The sequence below is a fragment of the Mixophyes fleayi genome, chromosome 5, assembly GCF_038048845.1.
Source record: "Mixophyes fleayi isolate aMixFle1 chromosome 5, aMixFle1.hap1, whole genome shotgun sequence".
NCBI lineage: Eukaryota > Metazoa > Chordata > Amphibia > Anura > Limnodynastidae > Mixophyes > Mixophyes fleayi.
This window is the reverse complement of record NC_134406.1, coordinates 278883571-278904164: the sequence shown is the minus strand read 5'-3', so window position 1 is coordinate 278904164 and position 20594 is coordinate 278883571. Positions and strand designations below refer to the sequence as shown.

At 45.7% G+C, this 20594-nt stretch overlaps 1 protein-coding gene across 3 annotated transcripts in view; it reads right to left on the bottom strand.

The window, feature by feature from the left end:
* Positions 1 to 20594, bottom strand: part of SLC4A2 (solute carrier family 4 member 2) — a 96036-nt gene that overhangs the window by 31835 nt on the left and 43607 nt on the right. For 2 of the 3 annotated variants that reach the window (XM_075214312.1, XM_075214311.1), the window contains exon 3: positions 6614 to 6773. In XM_075214312.1, coding sequence (XP_075070413.1) covers positions 6614 to 6773 — 160 coding nt within the window. Of the gene's footprint in view, positions 1 to 6613; positions 6774 to 16524; positions 16881 to 20594 lie in introns of those variants that run through there. The other variant, XM_075214313.1, reaches the window with a different exon arrangement.

The window sequence follows — 20594 nt, the reverse complement described above, 5'->3', positions numbered from 1 at the left end:
TAACCTAAAGCCTTGTCTGGCTCCTCCTCCTTTGTGCACCCTATACTGAAACCCTTCAGTTTTTATTTGGTGCATGGACACTGCACACCGACCAGTAAGGAGTAGGGCACCATTTGTTTGCTTTGTAATTCATTTATTATATTTTTTATAACTATTTGAACTAACTGTTGCAGAGAAGGTACAAGCGCCGTTCAGAAGCTTCTTGTTCTCTTGTTATATGGGCTCCCAAAACAGGTCACATGGTCAGGTGTGACAGAGCTGGTTCCAGGGACCTTATGTCCGTGACTGAGGTGCCGTGAGACGCAGGACCGCAGTCTAGGAAACCGTGGCTCTGACAGGAGTCAGTGTCAATCACAGGAAGGAAATGACTGAGACTGACTAGCAGCGGTCCACCTCGGCTTGCATGGGGCATTGCACAGGCTGTGGTCAGGTGGGGGCTGCAGAAAGCAAGCCCCGTACTAGGAACAATAAATGGTGGGGAATCTTTTTGCACAGTGCCATGCTTGGACCACAGGGGGAGCACATCCATCTTGGCCCGCCATTTCTCACAGACTGCTCAGCTCTGCGGTGCTAACCTGCTGTACTCTGGCTCTTCATGTGTGTTCTGACTTTACCCATTATACTGGTCACTGCTCTATCTGCTTAACGTTATTTAACCAGTCTGCGTTGTCACTACTCTCTCTTTCCTTCTTGGGTTATTGAGAGCTGTAGGCTCTTTATTTCTGTTAACTACTCTGTGTGCTATAGCCTGCCAGCTCACTCTCTTGTCTTGTGTTCTAAGGCGTCTCTCTCTCTCTCTTTTCTTATGTCAGAAAAAGGGACTGCACCCAGATCCAAGATATGTGCTGTTCCAAATGCCAGGGTAAGTTACCAAATGGATGTTTGGAACCAGATGCCCGATGCACAGCTTGTGAGACTTTGAACCAAGCTTCCCACATATCTGGGATAGACGCGACCTGGTCTCAGTCCATTGTGGAAATGACACAGCATGCAGAGTATCCGGCAAATATAGATGAACATAACCTACCTAATCCTTCCTTAGGGATTCCAGCAACGACCCCTCGTTCTCAGGACACCTCAGCTCTTCGGACTTCTCACTCTGTAGCTGCAGTCCAGGAGCCACCTTGTTCAGAAAAATCTGAGAAGTCTGTCCAGGGTCTGGCATGTGTGTCTTCCCTGCTGGAAAGATTGCTGAAGACTTTGTCGTCCACCAAACCTCATAAGCGCCAAGTTCACCCCCAGGTCCATTTTTTTAAGAGATTCCAATGCGGAACTCTCCTCCTAGGAAGAAGGTGCGATTCAGGGAGACAAGTGGACCCGTTCTTCTTCAGATGTACGGGTGGAAGGCATAGTGAAAAGAGGTTATATCTTAGACCTCTTGTGATTGCCTCAAAGCGTTTTTTCCACTCCTCTTCCAAAAGACAAAGCGAGACTGGCCGGCAAGGAGCAGTCCCGAAGGAGCAGGAGGGTTTGGGTTACTACTCAAACCTATTTTTTGTACAGAAACTGGCGTTGTTTTTCCGACCCATCCTGAACTTGAATGGCCTGAATTATTAAGGAGAGCAAGGCAAAAAAAGGAGTAAATTTTCTCCTGGACAAACCATGTTACAATGTAAGGGGTGCAAATTAGTTTATTATTTTGCACATGAAAAAATACTGGCTTTTCTGTCATGTTGCACACAAAGGGGGGAATTCAACTGACTCACGAGTAACGTGGTCCGTGTACTATTACTGGTAATACGGTAATTTTAACGAGGATTTCTGGTCGCGGCTCTCCGAGCTGCGAGCAAAAATTAGCGTTGAAATTACCGTACTAACAATAATAGTGCGCGGGCCGCGTTACTCTTGTGAGAAAGAGGTCAATTGAATTCCCCCAAAATAATTGATAACCAATGCAACATGGTTTTGCCAAGGTGCGGAGTTACTCCTTTTTTATCCTTTGCTCTTCTTAATGACTCAGGTCCAAACTCCTTAAAGTTACACTTAAGGGTGGACAAATTCAGGACGAAGTCTGAATGACCAGTGATCAACGCCATGGAGTGAGAAAAATGTCTTGCCTCCATGGACATAAAGGATCTGAATCTCCACCTATCAATATGGGTAGGACATCTCAGCATTCTCAAGTTATTCCATTATCAGTTCAGGGCACCACTCTTTGGTCTGACTACAGCACCAAGGGTATTTATCAAAGTTATGGCTGTCATGGAAGCTCTCTTAAAAGTCCAAAGAGGTGATGGTCATACTGTGCCTTGACGACCTTTTTGATAAAAGGTGAATTCCGCCCCTCTTCCCCTGACAGCAAAATGCTGTAACCGCACAGCTGGGTGATAAACTATCAAAAGTCCAGTCTTATCTCAGCCCAGCGCATGGTTTTTCTGGGTGTCCTCTTCGACACCATGCGTCAGAGACTGTTTTCACTAGAGTAGAAGATTCTGGCTGTTTAAAAACAAGTAAAAGTCTTGTTGCCCCTCAGGCAAGTCTCCATCCTCCATTGCATGAAGCTGATGAGAGAATGGTATCTTGCTTCAAAGCGGTGCAGTTTGCTCACTTTTACTTTTGGACATTCCGGAACGAGATTCTAGCCAAGTTGTCGAGGTCCAATGCCAATTTGGTCCCGAAAGGAAGCAAGGATAAACATCCTTGAGCTAAAAGCAGTTCTAAATGCTCTGTTGCAGGCTCATTCCCTCTTGAAGAACAGACCCATCTGAATCCATGGTTGTATATAAACCACCAAGTGGAGACCATAAGTCCTCTAGCGATGAAGAAGGCAGCCAGGATCATGAGCAGGGAGGAACATCATGTCCCAGCGAACTCAGCGATATTTATCCCAAGTGTGGAGGCTGACTTCTTGAGTCAGCATGCCATTCATCCCGGGAATGGTCCCTCCACCCAAAGATATTCCAATAAATTGTAGAGAAGTGGGGTCAGTCGGAGGTCAGCATGATGGACTCTCGGCTAAACCACTAGGTAGCTTGGTACTGTGCAAGAACCATAGATCTGCAAGCACTCCTAGTGCATGCAAAGATGGTTCCCTGGCAATACCAGCTAGTTTATCATTTCCCCCCGATTCCCATGCTACCTCGGGTACTGAAGGCAGAGAGAGAGGGTTTGCCAGCATTTCTGAGAGCATTAGACTGGACAAGAAGATCATGGTACACCAAAGATATAAGTATGGTGGCAGAAACAATGTGGACATTACCACTCAGAGGCCCATTTTACCAGCAGTACTTAGCACAGCTCACTTTGACAGCATGGCGGGTGAGGCCATCACTCTACATACAAAGGGTCTCTCTGAGAAGGTCAGGCAGACCATGATCAAGGCCAGGAAGCCAACCTCTTATGAAAATTATAATAGAAAGTGGAAAACTTAAATTGTCTGGTGTGAACAAAAGGGTGATCCCCCTTCTTTCTTTAGATTGGCTTGCTTCTTGTCCTTCTTACAGGATGGCTTGGACGGGGGGAGGGGGTTGAGATTAGTTCCGCTCAAAAGTCCAGGTGTCGGCGTTATCCTTCTTCGTCCAGATAAAACTGGCTGCTATACCTGAGGTCCAGACCTTTGTTCAGGGGGTTCTTCATGTGAAACCACCCATTGTTCTACCTCTAAGAGAAACAACCTTTCGAGCCACTGGAATCTGTTGACCTCATTCTTGCTGGCCATCACTTCAGCGAAATGAGTATCTGAAAGGGCTGCCCTGTTTTGTAGGTTAACATTTCATTTCTTTCACAACGACAGAGCTGTTCTGCGCATCAAGACTTTCAAGCCCAAAGTGGTGTCAAAAATGTAATCTCAACCAAGATATTTTTATCCCTGCACTAGGCCAGGACTTGGCATCTCGGCATGAAGACTCGATCCACAAGTTGATGTGGTTAAGTCCTTGAAGATCTATGTGGATAGTTCGGCTTCTTCGCATAGAACAGAGAGCCTCCTTGTTCTGTACAACACACAAAAGAGAGTATGACCGGCAACAAAACAGACATTTGTGAGGTAGATTAAGGCTACCATCTGTCAGGCTTATCTCTCAAAGGGAACTCCAGTTCTGGAAGATATTACATCCTATTCGACCCCTAGGAGCAGCTTGGAACATCCCCATGGTAAGCAGTATCCCCCAAATGGAATGAATAAAGAGCATATTTGACCTCACCGTAAAAATCAATTTCCCTGAATCCATATGGGAGACCCTGCAGTCCCACCCCTTTATGTTCTTCGTTCTGTTTTTCGGTTGAGTGTGGTTCTTGTTAGATTGCTCTTTCAGTACTATCGTTGATGCTGTGTTAATTAAAAAACTGAAGGGTCTTCATACATCATAGATGGGAGGAGCAGGCCAGACAAGTATTTAGGTTGCAGTAGTGCTTTTCTTCGAGCACAGCGCCCTCTATACCCCATGGTAAGCAGTGAACCCCAAATGGAGTAAAAAATCCTCTTGACATGACTAATGTAAATGTTCATACTCTGCATGCCGCTACCCACAATTCCTCGGTGCATATATGCAGTCATGTTTTTCACAGAATTATTATCCCGCTGGACATGAAAGACATGCTATGGACAGCACATAGCAGCCAAAGTACTAGGACAGAGCTAAAACCGTCAAATGAAAAGCACAATGATTGATTACTTTGTGACACTGATAACTGTGCACAATTATTCACACAAAATATTTATCTGGAATGGATACAAATTTCTCCAAAATAGGTGCAAATCCATTGACTTGTGTGCTGGGGCTGAATATAATGATAATCGCAACATCTGCATTATTGCTATAACCATGGAACCAATCTAGGATATAACTGGATTCTAAGCCGATTCTGCTTATCAATCTCACTTCTCGCTCTGTACAGCGCTGCGGAATAAGTGGCGCTATATAAATAAATGGTGATGATGATGAATTCATATGGAAAGAATAATGGCAGATTACAAGTCAATGAAGTTAACAATTAGTGAAATTTAGTTTTGTTTCATGAATCCTACACAGAATAGTTTAAGGAAATAAAGTAAATTTTTCCCGACACTCCTTCTACCACTGGTCTCCAGACACACCCCCCCCCCCTACCTCTGGTCTCCCAACACTCCCTCTACTCCAGATCTCCCAACACTCCCTCTACTCCAGGTCTCCTGACACTCCCTCTACCACTGGTCTCCTGGCACTCCTTCTACCCCTGGTCTCCTGCCACTCCCTTTTCTCCTGGCACTCCCTCTACCCCATGTCTCCTGCCACTCCCTCTTCTCCTGGCACTCCCTCTACCCCTGTTCTTCTGCCACTCCCTCTTCTCCTGGTATCCTGGCACACCCCCTACTCCTGGTCTCCCAACACTCCTTCTACCCCTGGTCTCTTGGCACTCCCTCTTCTCCTTGTCTCCTGGCACACCCCCTACTCCTGGTCTCCCGGCACTTCTTCTACCCCTGGTCTCCTAGCACACCCACTACTCCTGGTCTCCTAGGCACTCCTTCTATCCCTGGCCTCCCGGCACTCCTTCTATCCCTGGTCTCCTGGCACACCCCCTACTCTTGGTCTCCTAGGCACTCCTTCTATCCCTGGCCTCCCGGCACTCCATCTACCCCTGGTCTCCTGGCACACCCCCTACTCCTGGTCTCCCGGTACTCCTTCTATACCTGGTCTCCAGGCACTCCCTCTTCTCCTGGTCTCCTGGCACACCCCCTACTCCTGGTCTCCCGGCACTCCTTCTACCCCTAGTCTCCTGTCACACCCCCTACTTCTGGTCTCTCGGCACTCCTTCTACCCCTGGTCTCCCGGCACTCCCTCTACTCCTGTTTTTCTGGCACTCCCTCTTCTCCTGGTCTCCTGGCACACCCCATACTCCTGGTTTCCCGGCACTCCTTTTACCCCTGGTCTCCTGGCACTCCTTCTACCCCTTGTCTCCCGGCACTCCTTCTACCCCTAGTCTCCTGTCGCACCCCCTACTCCTGTTCTCCCGGCACTCCTTCTACCCCTGGTCTCTCCCGGCACTCCCTCTACTCCTGTTTTTCTGGCACTCCCTCTTCTCCTGGTCTCCTGGCACACCCCATACTCCTGGTTTCCCGGCACTCCCTCTACCCCTGTCCTACCGGCACTCCCTCTTCTCCTGTTTTTCTGGCACTCCCTCTACCCCTGTCCTCCCGGCACTCCCTCTTCTCCTGTTTTTCTGGCACTCCCTCTACCCCTGGTCTCCCAGTACTCCCTCTACTCCTGTTTTTCTGTCACTCCCTCTACCCCTGGTCTCCCGGCACTCCCTCTACTCCTGTTTTTCTGGCACTCCCTCTTTTCATGTTCTCCCGGCACTCCCTCTACCCCTGTCCTCCCGCCACTCCCTCTTCTCCTGGTCTCCCGGAACTCCTTCTACCCCTGGTCCCCCGGTACTCCCTCTACTCCTGTTTTTCCAACACTCCCTCTTTTCCTGGTCTCCCGGCACTCCCCCAACACCTGGTCTCCCGGCACTCCCTCTTTTCCTGGTCTCCCAACACTCCCTCTACTCCTGGTCTCCTGGCACTCTCTCTACCCCTGTCCTTCTGGCACTCCCTCTACTGTTCTCCTGGCATTCCCTCTACTTCTGTTCCCTGGCACTCACTGATACTTCTTCTGTACACAGGACATTTCTAGTTTTTCTGGGTATGTCTTACACTGAAAGTCCTCCTCACTGTAACTCTTGCCCAGCTCAGTTGGGGTGCGAGGATGAGTTTCCTGTAGAATATCTTCAAATCTTTCCACAACCAGGGCCTGGATAACGTCTCCTTCATCATCGTAATTCAGTGACGCCTGAGGAGAAACTTCAGGTGGTGGCTGCAAGAATCACAATTGGTAAAATGAGAGGTTGTCACAATGTTTTACTATATTACTATACTGACGCTTCACACATTATACCTAAAAAGTCTGAGTTACATAACAGCTATTACTAGAATATTTACAGCTGCTGAGAGATAAATGGATAAGAGGACCGGCAGGGTGTGAATATGAATATATATATATATAATACTATGTTCAGAATGTAATATTCCACACATCAATGTGCTTGGTCCACTGAATCCAATATCAATGTAGAGGCCCACAGTGATGTACATTCACCCTTTGCCTGGTCTGAGAAGACGTACTAGTTGTAGTTTGTTCCAATGTGCCATGTAACAACCAATTCCTCCTTCTATTTCCTAATAAACAGAGCAAAAGATGCTTAGAAACGTTATTCCATTTGTTTTACAAACCACTGAAGGTGCTGAAAATGTCACAACACACATAACTAATGTGATCTGGAAAATGCAAAGTTGCATCCAGACTCGTGGATGACACAAAGACGTATTTCTGAAAGATAAGGTCATAGTCACGTTGTCAGTACATTCCTCTCTGTCAGCTGATATATACTTCCCCCCACGGCCTTCACAGGATCTATGGCAACTAGAACTACTAACAATACTATCAATAATATTTTTCAGGACATGCTGTGTATAATGGGCCTTTATAGTGTACATTGACTAGACACAGCTTTTCCCGTACATGGCTTTCACTCATCCGCAGGAATATGCATGATCAGGTTATATTGTAATATCATTTGCAGAGTTATTTCGAAGATTGATGAGTTCACCTACAACACAAGCTTTGGAGTTTACATCCGTGGTGCTTAACCCTTTTATAGCTTGGACCCAACTATCAGAGTGCCACTGCTCTGGGACCCCCAGTGTCATAGTGTCATTGTTCTGGGACCCCCAGTGTCAGTGTGTCATTGTTCTGGGACTCCCAGTGCCAGTGTGTCATTGTTCTGGGACCCCCAGTGTCATAGTGTCATTGTTCTGGGACCCCCAGTGTCAGTGTGTCATTGTTCTCGGACTCCCAGTGCCAGTGTGTCATTGTTCTGGGACTCCCAGTGCCAGTGTGTCATTGTTCTGGGACCCCCAGTGTCATAGTGTCATTGTTCTGGGACCCCCAGTGTCAGTGTGTCATTGTTCTGGGACCCCCAGTGTCATAGTGTCATTGTTCTGGGACTCCCAGTGCCAGTGTGTCATTGTTCTGGGACTCCCAGTGCCAGTGTGTCATTGTTCTGGGACCCCCAGTGTCATAGTGTCATTGTTTTGGGACCCCAGTGTCAGTGTGTCATTGTTCTGGGACCCCCAGTGCCAGTGTGTCATTGTTCTGGGACCCCCAGTGTCATAGTGTCATTGTTCTGGGACCCCCAGTGTCAGTGTGTCATTGTTTTGGGACCCCAGTGTCAGTGTGTCATTGTTCTGGGACCCCCAGTGTCAGTGTGTCATTGTTCTCGGACTCCCAGTGCCAGTGTGTCATTGTTCCGGGAATCCCAGCAATAAAGAGGATAAATGCGATGTCTAAGAGTGTTTTTATTTCAAATAAATGTATTTTTAAAACGGTGTTTTATTTCCATAATCCCCTGGTGCACTACAGGTCCTAGAAGGCCCTGGATGCTAGGGCATTCTGGCACTCGTGGTTCACCATGTGCCAGCATGCCCTGACAGCTATAGTTCTGCTGGCATTTGTAGTACTACAAGCATCAGCGTGTGCAAACACATAATGGTGGGACCTGTAGTGCACCATGGACAATATGGTTAATTAAATCTATTTTCGGAACAATTAACCCAAACCCACTGCTCCAGGGGTGTGGGACCAGCCCTCTTGCTGTTTATCATGGGGCTGGTTCGATGTCCTCCCCTCCCTGGGGAATCCGGCCCCCTTCTGACCACACTATACTGCCACCAGCCCTGGCATAGCCTAGTGCTGGTACTGGTCATTTCGGCTTTGTTTCACCATGATTTTGCCAATACCTGCTTAAACTGACTGTTCTTGGGTTGGTAAGGCTTATTTTTTTCGGGGGGGTGGACAAGTGTATTTTTATTTCCAAACACACAACAAGTTCCATGCGGATGATCATCAGCACCAGGGGGGAGAGCTACCACATGAGATACGCCTCCTAGATGCATTTCAGGGACTTACATCTCAGTCTAAGAGCAGACTGCAGTAAGAGAAAGCGCTATGTGACTCCCTTAATGTGCATCATTAAAGTTTATTAAATGCACTTTGAGCGAATAGTTTAAAAAAACAAATGGAATGTAAGCGGAAGGAAATGTCTATACTTGTTGCAGTATTCGCTTTGCTTTAATGTACAGACAACACAATGCCACGTTATTGATCGCGCATCAAGTGCCAGCGCAATGTACAAGGAATCAGATGTGTGTACGAGCCCTGAGAAGACAGTACTGTGTATATGGTCGGTATCAACACTCCCAAAAACAAACCAATAATACCTGGGACATTTCAGACAGTTGGCAACAAAGGGTTAGGGGGCAAGAAGGGATGAAAGGGAGCAAGTGGGAACATATGAGAGGTAAGATGAACGGTGGGGAAAACGATGGATGACAGGCAGTGAGTGTGGAATATTCATCATAGGAGAATATAAGTAGGACAGGGGGGAGAAAGCTTTGGGTCATAGAGGGCGAGGGATGGGTGCCCAGGGGCACTTACCTGCTCCATGGCTGGTGGATAGAGACCAGGAGTGACAGAACTGTGAGTGAGAACAGGTAGGAGGGAGGAGACACTGGTAGGGTGACATTGTGGGGACAATTCCTCCCCTCGTAGCTTATCAGTATCTAGAGCGACACAAGGACGCAGTGACATTAAGACATATCAATGTTTTTTCAACGACAAATATTGACAATCTCACCAATGTCACTTGTGTCACCACAACATAACACATGTGCAAATTGTATGCTTTGACCAGTAAACGTAGGATAGAAATCATGTTGTATATTGTACATATACTGGGTCACTGCGCTCTTTGTACAGCACGAAGACCACCCACATCCCGGGTAACATCGTCCACCCACATCCCGGGTCATAACGAAACAGGGATACACTGTGATACAGGTTCTACAGTCCTTAGCAGGGATTATCACCACTTCCTCATGGTTACAATGTGATAAAGGTTTTACAGTCCATAGTAGGGATTATCACTGCTTCCTCAGTTACACTGTGATACAGGTTCTACAGTCCTTAGTAGGGATTATTACCGCTTCCTCAGGGTTACATTGTGATACAGGTTCCACAACTCTTAGTAGGGATTATCACCACTTCCTCAGGGTTACACTGTGATGTAGCTTCTACCGCCCTTAATACGGATTATCACCGATTCCTAAGGGTTACACTGTGATACAGATTCTATAATCCATTATAGGGATTATCACCACTTCCTCAGTGTAACATTGTGATACAGGTTCTACAGTCCTTAGTAGGGATTATCACTGCTTCCTCACAATTATACTATGATACATCTTCTACAGTCCACAGTAGGGATTATCAATAATTCCTTAGGGTAACACTGTGATAGAGGTTCTACAGTCTTTAGTAGGAATTATCACTGCTTCCTCAGGGTTACAGTGTGATACAGGTTCTACAGTGCACAGTAGGGATTATCACTGCTTCCTCAGGGTTACACTGTTATAAAGGTTCTACAGTCCTTAGCAGGGTTTATCACCACTTCCTTAGGGTTCCACTGTGATACAGGTTTTACAGTCCATAGTAGGGATTATCACTGTTTACTCAGGGATACAGTGTGATACAGGTTCTACAGTCCACAGTAGGGATTATCACTGCTTCCTCAGGATTATACTGTGATACAGATTTTACAGTCCTTAGTAGGGACTAATACTGCTTCCTCAAAGTTACACTGTGATACAGGTTCTACATTCCTTAGTAGGGATTATGACCACTTCCTCAGGGTTACATTGTAATACAGCTTCTACAGTCCTTAGTAGGGATTATCACCACTTCCTCAGGGTTATACTGTGATACAGGTTCTACAGCACTTAGTAGGGATTATCACTGCTTCCTCAGGGTTACACTGTGATACAGGTTCTACAGTCCTTAGTAGGGATTATCACCACTTCCTCAGGGTTACACTGTGATACAGGTTCTACAGTCCTTAGTAGGGATCATCACTGCTTCCTCAGGGTTACACTGTGATACAGGTTCTACAGTCCTTAGTAGGGATCATCACTGCTTCCTCAGGGTTACACTGTGATACAGGTTCTACAGTCCTTAGTAGGGATCATCACTGCTTCCTCAGGGTTACACTGTGATACAGCTTCTACAGTCCTTAGTAGGGATTATCACCACTTCCTCAGGGTTACACTGTGATACAGGTTCACAGCCCTTAGTAGGGATTATCACTGTTTCCTCAGGGTTACACTGTGATACAGGTTCTACAGTCCTTAGTAGGGATCATCACTGCTTCCTCAGGGTTACACTGTGATACAGGTTCTACAGTCCTCAGTAGGGATCATCACTGCTTCCTCAGGGTTACACTGTGATACAGGTTCTACAGTCCTTAGTAGGGATCATCACTGCTTCCTCAGGGTTACACTGTGATACAGCTTCTACAGTCCTTAGTAGGGATTATCACCACTTCCTCAGGGTTACACTGTGATACAGGTTCACAGCCCTTAGTAGGGATTATCACTGTTTCCTCAGGGTTACACTGTGATACAGGTTCTACAGTCCTTAGTAGGGATCATCACTGCTTCCTCAGGGTTGCACTGTGATACAGGTTTTACAGTCCTTAGTAGGGATCATCACTGCTTCCTCAGGGTTACACTGTGATACAGGTTCTACAGTCCTTAGTAGGGATCATCACTGCTTCCTCAGGGTTACACTGTGATACAGGTTTTACAGTCCTTAGTAGGGACTAATACTGCTTCCTCAAAGTTACACTGTGATACAGGTTCTACATTCCTTAGTAGGGATTATGACCACTTCCTCAGGGTTACATTGTAATACAGCTTCTACAGTCCTTAGTAGGGATTATCACCACTTCCTCAGGGTTACACTGTGATACAGGTTCTACAGTCCTTAGTAGGGATCATCACTGCTTCCTCATGGTTACACTGTGATACAGCTTCTACAGTCCTTAGTAGGGATTATCACCACTTCCTCAGGGTTACACTGTGATACAGGTTCTACAGCACTTAGTAGGGATCATCACTGCTTCCTCAGGGTTACACTGTGATACAGGTTCTACAGTCCTTAGTAGGGATCATCACTGCTTCCTCAGGGTTACACTGTGATACAGGTTTTACAGTCCTTAGTAGGGACTAATACTGCTTCCTCAAAGTTACACTGTGATACAGGTTCTACATTCCTTAGTAGGGATTATGACCACTTCCTCAGGGTTACATTGTAATACAGCTTCTACAGTCCTTAGTAGGGATTATCACCACTTCCTCAGGGTTACACTGTGATACAGGTTCTACAGTCCTTAGTAGGGATCATCACTGCTTCCTCAGGGTTACACTGTGATACAGCTTCTACAGTCCTTAGTAGGGATTATCACCACTTCCTCAGGGTTACACTGTGATACAGGTTCTACAGTCCTTAGTAGGGATTATCACTGCTTCCTCAGGGTTACACTGTGATACAGGTTCTACAGTCCTTAGTAGGGATTATCACCACTTCCTCAGGGTTACACTGTGATACAGGTTCACAGCCCTTAGTAGGGATTATCACTGTTTCCTCAGGGTTACACTGTGATACAGGTTCTACAGTCCTTAGTAGGGATCATCACTGCTTCCTCAGGGTTACACTGTGATACAGGTTCTACAGTCCTTAGTAGGGATCATCACCACTTCCTCAGTGTTACACTGTGATACAGGTTCTACAGCACTTAGTAGGGATTATCATTGTTTACTCAGGGTTACACTGTGATACAGGTTCTAGTCATTAGTAGGGATTATCAATGCTTTCTCAGGGTTATACTATGATACAGGTTCTACAGTCCATAGTAGGGATTATCACCACTTCCTCAGGGTTACACTGTGATCCAGGTTCTACAGCACTTAGTAGGGATTATCATTATTTACTCAGGGTTACACTGTGATCCAAGTTCCAGTCCTTAGTAGGGATTATCACTGCTTCCTCAGGGTTACACTGTGATCCAAGTTCCAGTCCTTAGTAGGGATTATCACTGTTTCCTCAGTGTTACACTGTGATACAGGTTCTACAGTCCTCAGTAGGGATTATCACCACTTCCTCAGGGTTACACTGTGATACAGGTTCTACAGTCCTCAGTAGGGATCATCACCGCTTCCTCAGGGTTACACTGTGATACATATTGTACGATTCTGGATGGTCACCACATGGGACCATAACATACCCCAGTAATAGTGAAGGTGATTTTGCTATTAAACAGTTTCTGGGCCACCAATCCCTTCAGCAGCGAGTGCTGTATAACATGAACGGGGTAATCAGATGCCTCCTTGGATGGGAAGGTTGCTCTGACGGAGGTCAGTTCACCCCAACTGCACAAACCTCTGACACTGACTCCCATAACAAGACACATCCTAGGGATGTGCGTCAGGATCAATACAACATTGTATCACTGCATAGATTCATATCGTACAGTTCTGTAGGAGATAACTAGGACAAAGCCATTGAAGCAATTCTGGAGTACGTTCCCCTCAGAACACAGATCTCCCTACGAGGAAACAATCACCCTAGTAAGGGTCAATCAGGGGGTCCGCAAGTACTGTGAAATACTACAAAGAATTCCACAACCTGCTACATCCAAAAACTGCTGATTTTGAGTTACTTTTTAGAAGAACATTTCCCACTAAACCAACACTGATAGGTTCAGACCAATGTCAATATAATAACTAAAGGCCCAACTCACTAATTAACAGTGATCTAAAGATGTCCTAAACTCTGGACCCAGATCTATCTGATATCAAGACGCAGAGTCATTAATCTGAATTCATTTGTTAGGTGACTTCTCATTCCTTCTATTGCTTTGGATACAGCAAATATAACCGTCAGATTTACAACACGTCTCATATTGGACTTTCCCCGGGATTTCTGAGGTGGCCACTGCCTCCTATAATTGCTGCTTTCATTATGGAACCACCATATTGCAGACATTATGGTTAACGTGTTATATCGGAACATATGTTACTCCCGCACACGCCCTTCCCTCATCTACTGAGAACATAAAAGAATAGAAAATGAATTAGTGACAATCCCCAGAGCGACTGATCCTCCTGGACTGTGTCCTCTGTGATATAGTGCAAGGTGACTTAATATCTGGGAGTTTATCTTACTCCTTCCTATACAGTGCTGCACGCAGTCAATTATAATCCACTTATCAGTAAACCTTAGCAGTACCTACAGCTCCGACATTCCCACCAGTCACCCTGACTCATTAAGACTATCTCTGTCGTCCCTTTGACCCGTATCAGTCTTTATATCTATATCATTCCCAGATTGTGTATTTGGCTTCTTTCCAGCAGATGCATAGAGACCAAGAAACGCAGAACAATGGGAGGTCGGAGATATAAATGTCTCATTGCACAAACGCTCCACTGACACAATGTGTACCACACCAGTATGCGTAGCCCAGAAAAGTGGGCGCACACATATGAACACATGAAGAGTGGCGTGAATCTGCACTGTCACCAGTCTTCCTCTGGGGGTGCTCTAACACAGTACAGTAAGGGAGTGTTTGCGCAATTGTGCACAGGTGCAGACTGGGGCCAAGACGTATACGTGCAGGGGCAAGTGCAAACCAGGGGGGCGCATGTTAAAACAGTTGCTGCTTCGCATTTGGCCTCAACTGCGACGATTTTGGATCCCTTATCACTATAGATCTAATATCACTAAAGATCTCGGTATCAGTAAAGATCTCGGTATCAGCAAAGACCTCGGTAACAGTAATTTAGGTGGTAATAAAATTTCTAAACCTCCCCCCTAGAACTAGCTCCGGTCAGAGGCCCCTACATCCCCCGTATGTGTCTCCACAAAACAAAGCGTTTACCCCTCTCCTCCACTGGTATTAGGTACTTGGACCATCACAAAGTATTCATAGCAAATGCCGCATTATCTAAGTGTTTTATACAGCACAGATATATTTGGACACTTTGGTGGTTTAGCATTTGCACAGTGTCTATGGCAGTACAGGTCAGTCTGCTCATTAGGGCTGTGCTCAGCAGAGTCTAGTCCAGTGGTTCCCAAACTGTGTGCCGCAGCGATCTCACAGGGGTGCCGCGGCCAGGGCAGGTGAGAAGCACCTAAAGGTGCCTGAGAAAGTTTGGGACCCACTGGTCTAGTCACATTATTCTACTCAGACAACCAGAGAGAGTTTCAGATGTCACTCGGGTAAGTGGATGTAACTACCACATTGGGGTCACCTGCCTCCCCGTCACAGGGGCCCTTAAACAATGCTAAGGGCCCAGAAATGTCTGCTTACGCCTCTGACTTTCTGATTTCCTAGATTATGTGGAAGATATAAATTATGAGAAAAGGTAATCTCATATAACAAGTATCTATATCTCCCACCAATTCTGTATGGCTGGGTGCAGAGACAACTAATGAGCGTCCGTGCTACCTAAGGTGACACACGAAGCCTTGTTATCTCCCAAACACGAGGCTCTGTATAGAAGACCTGCAGATAAAGACCCCAAGTCACTAACCTGCTGCAACGTGTGTATGTCTAACGTCATTTACCTTCACACTGCCACAGGTTGTCATTTATCAGCACACTGCCACAGGTTGTCATTTATCAACACACTGCCATACGTTGTCATTTATCAGCACACTGCCACAGGTTGTCATTTATCAGCACACTGCCACAGGTTGTCATTTATCAGCACACTGCCACAGGTTGTCATTTATCAACACACTGCCATACGTTGTCATTTATCAGCACACTGCCACAGGTTGTCATTTATCAGCACACTGCCACAGGTTGTCATTTATCAACACACTGCCATACGTTGTCATTTATCAGCACACTGCCACAGGTTGTCATTTATCAGCACACTGCCACAGGTTGTCATTTATCAACACACTGCCATACGTTGTCATTTATCAGCACACTGCCACAGGTTGTCATTTATCAGCACACTGCCACAGGTTGTCATTTATCAGCACACTGCCACAGGTTGTCATTTATCAGCACACTGCCACAAGCAGTAACCAGAGCAACAAATCAGCAATTAGCGGTGATCTTTCAATGTAACGATGTGAATCCCCATTGTTAGATCTATCGACAGCGTAGAGACCAATAATCTCTGTAATCAATACCCCATACTGAAAGAAGACTGTGGAGCCAGCAGTCTTTGTATATGATGAAACACAAAGAATCACAGGTGAGAAAAATAATAAAACACTAAAAGAATGACACAGACAGCGCAGACCCACAATGCTTCTCTGTGTAAGTGCATCTAATTATCCACCCAGCGCAAAGGGAGGTGCAAAATGTATAGAATAGGATGAGCCCCGATCTCTGGCACCTGTGAGATGCTAGCCCTCCCACAAAGCAGAGAACCCCCTAAAAAAGTGCTCGCTCCACCCATTTATCACACTTGTCTAGTACTCAGCCTGGAAGGCCCCCGATCTGCCCAAATTATATAAATACGTGGACGTGCCTAGATGACCACCATCTGGGCACTTACATTCCATGGGCTGGGAGCTCACTCAGGGGGGTGAGGAGGGGACACACATGATACGCAGCTTCCCCCCAGTAACCCCATGCATGTCTGCAGCCTCTCACCTGGTTCAGAAGGAAATCCATAGACTTTGTAGGGAAGAGAGCTCCTGACTCACACACATGGAGCACACGTCTGTCACACACAAGTCAGGAAGACACAGAGACGATTAACCCCTTCACAGGCAGGAGCGTGGGTCCAGGTTTAACCGTTTAACATCTATAATAATAACTGATGTCCATAATCTACAGCTAGATAATTCTAAGACCTCCAGAGCTGGAATTAACCAGCTCCCACTCAGAAAGACCCGAGGTGTACCCAGGCGAGACTGCGGATCACAGGCTGGAGTTACTGATTAACAAGAGTACAAACACAAGTAATCAGGGAGACAGTGACAGGAAGTGATGGGAAGAGAAGGGCAGAAAAATAACCAGAAAATCCTGACTAGTCCCAACATCTCCCATCATCCCTCTGGTTTCACCAACGTAGGTTCAATCATTATTCATTACCGGTTAGTTAAACAGCACCACCATGTTTCCCAGCAATGTAATATGTCTAATCACCCACATCAGCCCCTGTTCCATTGGAAATTCACACACACAAACCAGAGAACCAACATGGGGAGAACATACATGTTACAGACAGAGAGGGCCTTGGTCAGAACCAAAGCCATGATCTCAGCACTGTTATCTGAGGACAAAGCATCATGGGAATCACCTAACACCCTACAATGCCCTCGGCAGCCCAAGCAGATGAAAATCATCCTGTTTGGGGTGAATAAAAGTGGCTGAAGCAGGAATTTCTGGTAAATATTCTATAAAACTGCCAACCCTTTCACAACCAGCTTAGAACAAAAACTGAAGTTATTTTGATATATTATGGAACTATTCACTTCCTACTTCTGCCACTTTATAGACCCCCCCCCTTCCCATAGAAATCTCAGTTCTCACCTCTCTGCAACAACTTCTCAATGCGTACATTCTCCTCTCCTGATCTGGCCACATCATAATCAAACCCTAGATCCATCAGGTAGCTCCATCTACACTTTACACTCCACATTGACCACGATATGAGGTGTGGCACACTAAAGAAACACAATGGCTTCTCGCTAACTAGAACAACATAGGCGAAAGTATCGTTCTTCTAAGCACTTCCTCACATATACCGGTATCTACCACTGCTATTGAAATTCTGCTCAGGCTTCCACCCTCCCATCCCACCTATCTAATCGCTCTTTCAGTGTTAATTTCTCTGGATCCACCTCTACTCCGATTCCTTTATCAGTTGGAGACCACAAGGCTCAGTGCTAGGTCTTTGTCACACGCCGGTCCTATAGTCAGGTCCCGGCTCTGTGACTTTCCCTTTAAGAACCATGATTCTGCTTCTCTTTCAGAGACATTACTTTCACAGGTATTCCTAGCTACGGTGATCTGGACCACTCCCTAAACCTCATTGGTCCTGGAGCACTATATGAACCTCCCAAGGTTATGGGCTCATTGCCTGATCTTCGTGTTACTCAGTCTACCTTGGTCTAGGCTGAATCTCCTACTGCTGTTACCTGTGTGCTGGACTTCTACATCTACAACCTCCATACCTGGTACTTGTAGTTCCACACTGCTTACTGAATCTCCTACTGCTGTTACCTGTGTACTGGACTACTACATCTACAACCATCATACCTGGTACTTGTAGTTCCACACTGCTTACTGAATCTCCTACTGCTGTTACCTGTGTACTGGACTTCTACATCTACAACCATCATACCTGGTACTTATAGTTCCACACTGCTTACTGAATCTCCTACTGCTGTTACCTGTGTGCTGGACTTCTACATCTACAAACCATCATACCTGGTACTTGTAGTTCCACACTGCTTACTGAATCTCCTACTGCTGTTACCTGTGTACTGGACTACTACATCTACAACCATCATACCTGGTACTTATAGTTCCACACTGCTTACTGAATCTCCTACTGCTGTTACCTGTGTGCTGGACTTCTACATCTACAAACCATCATACCTGGTACTTGTAGTTCCACACTGCTTACTGAATCTCCTACTGCTGTTACCTGTGTGCTGGACTTCTACATCTACAACCACCATACCTGGTACTTGTAGTTCCACACTGCTTACTGAATCTCATATGGCTGTTACCTGTGTGCTGGACTACTACATCTACAACCATCATACCTGGTACTTGTAGTTCCACACTGCTTACTGAATCTCCTACTGCTGTTACCTGTGTGCTGGACTTCTACATCTACACACTGAACTGGCTCGTGAGTTGCCCATTACATCTGCACTCATATTGATTGGCTCAACTACCTCTCTGCTCGGCTGCCTGTATTCTTTACTGAACTACAATCAAGTTACCTTGTCATCTGTGGTTCTATGTTTGGCACAGCTATTATTATTACTCTGCTAATTATTAGTTGCTGGACTGTTATCAAGAAGATATTGCCAAGCTAGTAGCCAGTTCAGTTATTCAAGTTATGTGCGTTTAATCTTCATGCCGTTGTTATTGGTTACCAACTGAACTTGTTTCGTGATTTCATTGTATTTTGTGAACTGCCGTGTACTCAGCTTGCTGAGTTGTACATATCTTATACTGTTGCTGTTATACCATCTATCAATATACTATATTGCAACGCTACTAACATCTTCTGTGTTTTGTTCAACCTCCACCATCCACTGCTATAACATCTAAGTAGTGGCAAAAGGGATCCATAAATACCCTGAGCCGTGACAGTCCTCTGCTATTCTCTATCTACACCACTTCTCTAGGGAAACTAATAAGCTCCTTTTGATTTAAGTATCATCTCTATGCGGATGATACACAAATTTATTTAACCTCCCCAAATCTCTCACCATATTTTTGGTCATCTTTCTGCCAATTGTTCTTGGATGTCCGCTAAGCACCTCAAGTTCAATTTTTCAAAAAAACGTAGCAGACAATATTCCCACAATCCCACAGAAGTTACCTATCTGACAGCTCTATATCTGTGGGCAACATGACAATAAATCCTATCCCCCAAGCTCGATGCCTAAGGGTCATCTATGAGTCAGACCTGTCCTTTCTTCCCCACAACCAATCTGTATCCAAATCCTCTTAATCTTCAAGCAATCAAATTCCCAAATCATCCTGTAAGCTTCCCTAGATCAATCTACGCGATTACCCCCCCCACCAACACATCTACACAAGACTTTCTATACTCAAACCAACCTCTGACCCCCAACATTGTTGTGTGACTGGTTCATAGAGCCCCAATAAGCACTTGCCCGTAAGACAATCTGGCTGGACGAATATACAATAAGTGGCACTTACCCTCATACATCAAACTGTAAGCTGGTGAGCAGCACCCTCTTATCGCTTTGTTTGTTAATATCCGGTCTTATTTTATTTTACGGTTTGTCCCCAATTGCATTATATAAATAAGTGTTAATAATAACCCCTAGCAACGCGTTCCTCCCAAAGTGCTTACGTAATGTGAACCTATATTTGCACAAATGCGTCTGTCTTTGTGGGACATGGATTAGTAGGACAATGGGGCGATGTCTGCCGGGGAGAAACACGCTATTGTTATTATTATAGCGCCAACATATTCTGCAGCGCTTTACAATCAGGCAAATTAGTCCCCTGTAGCAGTGGAGCTCACAATCATATCGCAGACATAAGGGCCATTTGTGTTACAAATAACCTACTTTACACATATGAAGGGATTAATATGGGTTAGGAAGTGAGAGGGTGTCTCTCTCTCTCTCGAGAGAGAGAGAGAGAGAGAGACACAGAGAGAGAGAGAGAGAGAGAGAGAGAGAGAGAGACTGATGCCAACAAGTGTCCAGTGACCAGTTAGGGACCTAACTTTGATGACCAGCTTTTAGGGCTATGGGACTGTGTTTATGTCTGTGAATATGTTTGATGTGATTGCTAAAGACACTGCCAAGATTGTTTATCCATCCTGACAAGTAAATAAAAGTCAAAGTGGTTCAGCAGAAGCCGGTGTGAGGAGCGATGTGTAGGCACAGGCACGCTTTTCACAATACTTAATGTTGTATGTGGTGCCCTGAAAGTCTCAATGTTCCGGTGTTAGTTATCTGCTTGTCGGGTGTTATTATCCACTCTCACACTTTACA